The 5,757-nt window shown below is 44.0% G+C and overlaps 1 protein-coding gene across 1 annotated transcript; it reads right to left on the reverse strand.

Annotated features, from left to right (window-relative positions):
* Positions 1 to 4,573: 4,573 nt before the first annotated feature.
* On the reverse strand, positions 4,574 to 5,497 carry LOC310828966 (olfactory receptor 10G6-like; the record flags this gene model as incomplete). Its single annotated transcript, XM_083707087.1, has 1 exon — positions 4,574 to 5,497. One exon carries the CDS (start codon positions 5,495 to 5,497, stop codon positions 4,574 to 4,576), a length of 924 nt encoding a protein of 307 aa, XP_083563213.1.
* Positions 5,498 to 5,757: the final 260 nt, after the last annotated feature.

A 5,757-nucleotide genomic window follows, 5' to 3' on the forward strand; every position in this document is an offset into this window, starting at 1 on the left:
CTTAGTGGTTTCCACTAATTGCTGAGGGTCTTGACAGACCACTTAATGATTTTACTGCCTCTTGTAGCCATGATAGGACTTGCCGATCAGAAGGTCGGCAGTTCGAATCTCCACGACAGGGTGAGCTTGCATTGCTCGGTCCCTGCTCCTGCCAACCTAGCAGTTCGAAAGCACATCAAAGTGCAAGTAGATAAATAGGTACCGTTCCGGCGGGAAAGTAAACGGCGTTTCCGTGCGCTGCTCTGGTTCACCAGAAGTGGCTTAGTCATGCTGGCCACATGACCCAGAAGCTGTGCGCCGGCTCCCTCGGCCAATAAAGAGAGATGAGAGCTGCAACCCCAGAGTCGTCCGTGACTGGACCTAATGGTCTGGGGTCTCTTTACCTATACCTTGTAGCCATTGTGATGTACTATTTTTAGTTGTATTTTAATTGCTTCTTTTATTTATTTTTACCTTGTTTTTTATTGTATGACCTATGAATTTAAATTATAATGCAATAAATATAAGAGATAAAAGAAGCAATATAAACACAATTTAAAAAATCAATATGAATTTTAAAAAATCAATATGAATAGGTAATAGGTAAATGGTAAAGGACCTCTGGACAGTTAAGAACAGTCAAAGGTGACTATTGAGTGCAGCACTTGTCTGGCTTTCAGGCCGAGGGAGCCAGCTTTTGTGCACTGATAGCCTTTCGGGTCCTGTGGCCAGCATGACTTAACTGCTTCTGGTGCAACGGAACACCATGACGGAAACCAGAGCACACAGAAACTCCATTTACCTTCCTGCCACAGCAGTACCTATGTATCTACTTGCACTGGCATGCTTTCGAACTGCTAGGTTGGCAGAAGCTGGGACAGAGCAACCGGAGCTCATTCTGTCACAGAGATTTGAACCGCCGACCTTCTGAGCAGCAAGCCCAAGAGGCTCAATGGTTTAGACCACTGCGCCACCCACATCCCCTGAATATGTAATGCAGACATGCCACAGGCCACCTGAATGAAGCTTGTGGACAACTGACTCATAGACCACTTTTATCACTTCTTCAATTTCTTATATTGTATTTTTATTGTGTTGCCATATGAATTTCATAGAATGCAATATAAAATGCAATACTAAATATTCAAATGCAATATAAGAAAGAAAAGAAGCAATAAAAGTACCATTAAAAATTAAGATGAATAGTGAATGTGCTGTGCTCGCCATTCACAACCACTGCTTCAATCACTCTTCCCAGACACACATCATGGACCCACCTGAATAACAGACCACAATTTGAGAACCACTCCACTAGTTCATTGAGGTTGCCATAGCCAGAGTGTGAGCTGTTGACAAGAAAACCCCGGGTTCAAATCAGCAGGTTGTTCATATGATGACCTTAATCAAGTCACTTTTTCCTCAACTCAGCCTGCTTTAAAGGACTTCAAAAGCCTGTGTGTCTGATTCCTCTTTGCTTTTTGATAAAGTACATGCTGGGATTTTAAAAAACTTTATAAGTGTGCATTTTTGTGATAAATTCAACAGTTAAAATGTAAATTTGGTGTGGGTATTAAAATGCAGGTTAATGTAGAACAAGGAAATAAAATATTTTGGAATGAACACCAGGAAAATTGGCACGGACCAGAGGTACACTGATTTATCCCTTCTTTGTTGTATACAGATGTGCCTAAGAGCCAAACAAAAAGCAAAAGTCAGATTATCTGGGATGCTAAGGAATGGTTTTAGTGCTCTGAGAACAGCAAGAGGGGTCTGAGGGAGACAACGCTGAAAACAATAGTGGAATATTTATAAGAGATTGGGAGGATGCTGAGGGGGAGAATAAAGTTTGTTTGTTTGTTTGTTTGTTTGTTTGTTTGTTTGTTTGTTTGTTTGTTTGTTTGTTTATAAAAGTCAGATACTGCCTATTACAATCTGCCTCAAGGCAGTGTAGAAGTTAAAAATGATGAAAGACTGACATCACAAAAATAGAAATAAAATACAGCTGATGATGAAAGAGCATTGTGTTATACCTGACATTAAACTCTTTGAAAAGCTTGAGATGACAGTTATGCTTTTCACAATGGCCAAAAAAGACACATCAACATTGGCACATGTCAAAGCTCTGAGGGAAGATGATTCCACATAATGGAGGCCACTGCAGAGAAGGTCCTCCTCATGACTGCTACTAATTTTCCAGGCTTCATTATGAAGTTAAAATAACAATCAAGTGAGAAATGTCATCTTAAATAAACAAAAAAAAGATGAAAGAGAGAAACTGTACCAACCCTCCGCAAATGGTGTTCATGGCCTTACCTCATAAAATTAAGCACCTTCTCAAGAGACCACACCGTGAATTAGATGTTGCAACAAAACCCAACCTGATACAGAAAACAAATGTTATGGATACCAAAGAAAGCTTCATTTCATTGGGATTTGCCATCCCCATGACCAGCCTGTCAGATAATCAGTGCTTTTTTCTGGGGGGATGCAGGGATACACATACCCCTAAACATTTTGTGAATCTTTGTACTATCGTCCATTTACTGTATTTATTTTTCCCAATTTGAACTATAAAATGGTGGTTTTCTCGAATGAAAATTAGAGTACCCCTAAGCATTTTTAAAGGAAAAAAAGCACTGATAATAATAATAATTTATTATTTATACCCTGCCCGTCTGGCTGGGCTATCCCAGCCACTCTACAAATGGCCACCAAATGGAGGCAAAATCCATATGTGTGACTGCACTCAAAAATGCCCTTAATTTACAAGTCAATTTCTCAGAAATGAGGAAAAAACTTTATTAAACCAAAAAATCAAAGAAAAACCCAATGACTCTTTCCAGCCCTGTGGTCAAGCAAGCAGCTGTAGCCTTGCCTGCTTCAAGATCAGGATGGCAGACCTTAGAGAAAGGAAATGAGTTATACATTAATTTGTCCTTATTTGCTTTTCTAATCCATCCTGTTTTGTTAAAATAGAGGAAAATGTGTTTTTATAATAAAAGGGCTAAAGCAAGCCTCTTGGTCAAAGCAAGACTCTGTTACAAGACTCTCAAGGTTGCTTGAAATTAGCAACCATCCTGCCCCCTGGAAATTTGAGGCTAGTAACACTGCCGGTCCCCCACATTCTAGGGAAATGATATTGCTCATGTAGGAGCTCCTAGGTAAAGGTAAAGGGACCCCTGACCATTAGGTCCAGTCGTGGCTGACTCTGGGGTTGCGGCGCTCATCTTGCTTTATTGGCGGAGGGAGCCAGCATACAGCTTCCGGGTCATGTGGCCAGCATGACTAAGCCGCTTCTGGCAAACCAGAGCAGCACACAGAAACACCATTTACCTTCCTGCCAGAGTGGTATCTATTTATCTACTTGCACTTTGATGTGCTTTCGAAATGCTAGGTTGGCAGGAGCAGGGACCGAGCAATGGGAGCTCACCCCATCACGGGGATTCGAACTGCCCACCTTCTGATCGGCAAGTCCTAGGCTCTGTGGTTTAACCCACAGTGCCACCTGCGTCCCTTGTAGGAGGTCCTAGCCTCTCACATTTTCTGGTGAGCAACTTCATCTGGTGATACTCTGGGATTTTTTTAGCATCTGCCTCCTGGCAACATTTCTTATCCTCCGTCCCCATTTTTGGATGACTACAGACTTTTAAAGAGCATGAAGGTTGGTGCCTTGCCCCTCGCATTCCCTGTGCCATTGGGTTGATCGTGTAGTGCAGTTGTGGCCAGTGAGGCACCATTTTTCTCCTGGCTTCCCAACACAGCAGGTCACTGAGAGTGAAAGGGGAGATGTGATGCGCAGAGAGCTTGGTCTGGTGCAGTGCATGGCAGAGGGGCCCATCCAAGGATCCCAACACCACATGCTGCACCAGTCCAAGCTCCCTTCCCTTCTCGGTAAGCGCTCTGTTAATCAGTTGGGAGAGCAACAGTGCCTCATCCATGTTGCTTCAGTGGCCACTTCTGGTATAGTGTGAGAGGCACTCAGTTCCTGCTTGGCAGGGGGTTGGACTCGATGGCCCTTGTGGTCTCTTCCAACTCTATGATTCTATGATTCTATGATTCTTCAAAGTTTCTTATTAGGGTCCTGGGTCTGGTTCTAAAGTAAGAACATAAGGAGAGCTTGCTGGATCAGGCCAATAGCCCATCTAGTCCAGAACCCTGTTCTTTCGGTGGCCAACCAGATGCCTCTGGGAAACTCATAAGCAGGACCAGAACGCAAGGTCACTCTCTTCTCCTGTGGTTTTCAGCAGGTATTAACAAGCATTACTGCTTCTGACTGTGAAAGCCCAGCATAGCAATCATGGCTAATAGCTATGGACCTTGGTTCAGCAGCCTGTCATCTCCCAACGTCAAATTCATTAGGTACCTAAATCAGTGGCCCTGTAGATTCTTATTTGGTGTCCTGGTCACTGCTGGACTCCAGACTCATGAAACCTCTCACTCTAATGTTTCACAAGATTCATCCCCATTCCTGTGAGTTGATTACATCCACAAACAATTGTTTACAAAGAATAGCTTCTCACATCGAGGGATTCCATGGCAGATACCAGCCTGCGCTGCAATCTATTGCACCACATGGACCACACAGAGCTCCATACTAGAGTGCCCTCCCCGTCAGTTTTAGAAGGGCAACTTTTATATCTTTGTTCCTTAGAGTATAGATTATGGGGTTCAGAAGTGGAGTCAGTGAAGTGTAGAACACAGCCACTACCCCGTCCAATGGATCCTGCGATCCTGGTCTCAGATAAATGAAAACAAGTGGCACATAATAAGTCACCACCGCAGTAAGATGAGCTGAGCAGGTGGAGAATGCTCGCCAGCGCCCTTCAGTGCTGCGGATTTTCAGTATGGCAGATAAAATGTACATGTAGGAAGTCAGGATGAGAAAGAAGCAAGTGGTGGCTACAAAGCCAACATCAACCATGGTTACCACCTCGTTGAGTGCCGTGTCAGCACAAACCAGCTTCAGCACCGCCGGGATATCACAGAAGATATAGTTCACCTGGTTTCTCCACCCAAAGGGCAGGCGGAAAACTAGGGCTGTCTCCATCACAGAGTGAAGACAGCCACCAAGCCAGGTACCCATGGCGAGGAAAAAACACGTCCTACGGCTCATGATGGTGCCATAATGGAGTGGCTTGCAAATGGCCAGGAAACGGTCATAGGCCATCAGAGTGTAGAGGAAGCATTCCGTGCAGCCCAGGAAGTGGAAGAAGAAGAGTTGGCACACACAGCCCCCAAAGGAGATGCTCCCACCACCCTCTAGAAACCCAGCAATCACCTTGGGGACAATCACAGTGGAGACCATCATGTCCAAGAAGGACAGGTGGCAAAGGAACCAGTACATGGGCTTGTGGAGCTGGGGATTGGACATCACAACCAACAAAATCAGAAAGTTTCCAAGGAGGGTCAGTAAGTAGATAAGCAAGAAGAAGATGAATAAAGGACCCACCAAGTTCTTCGGGTATGGAAAGCCGACAAGGACAAACTCGGTCAAAGGAGTTTGATTTTTATATTCCATCTCTGTAATGTAAAAATCATGGGCATTGTCAGTAAGTGAAGAACAGAACTAGCAACAACAACATGCAGAACAAAAGTTATGAGTCATGAGCTAATCAGGCCCTTGATGGAATTTCTTAGGGGAGATCTAGACCGTACATTTCAAGAACATCCAATGCACAGTTATATCACATGACTTTCCCCCAAAGAATCCTGGGAACTGCAGTTTGTTAAGGGTACTGGGAACTGTAGCTCTGTGAGGGGAAAACCACAAGACTGGGT

This window comes from Podarcis gaigeae (genome assembly GCF_964106915.1).
Source record: "Podarcis gaigeae genome assembly, chromosome: 13".
NCBI lineage: Eukaryota > Metazoa > Chordata > Lepidosauria > Squamata > Lacertidae > Podarcis > Podarcis gaigeae.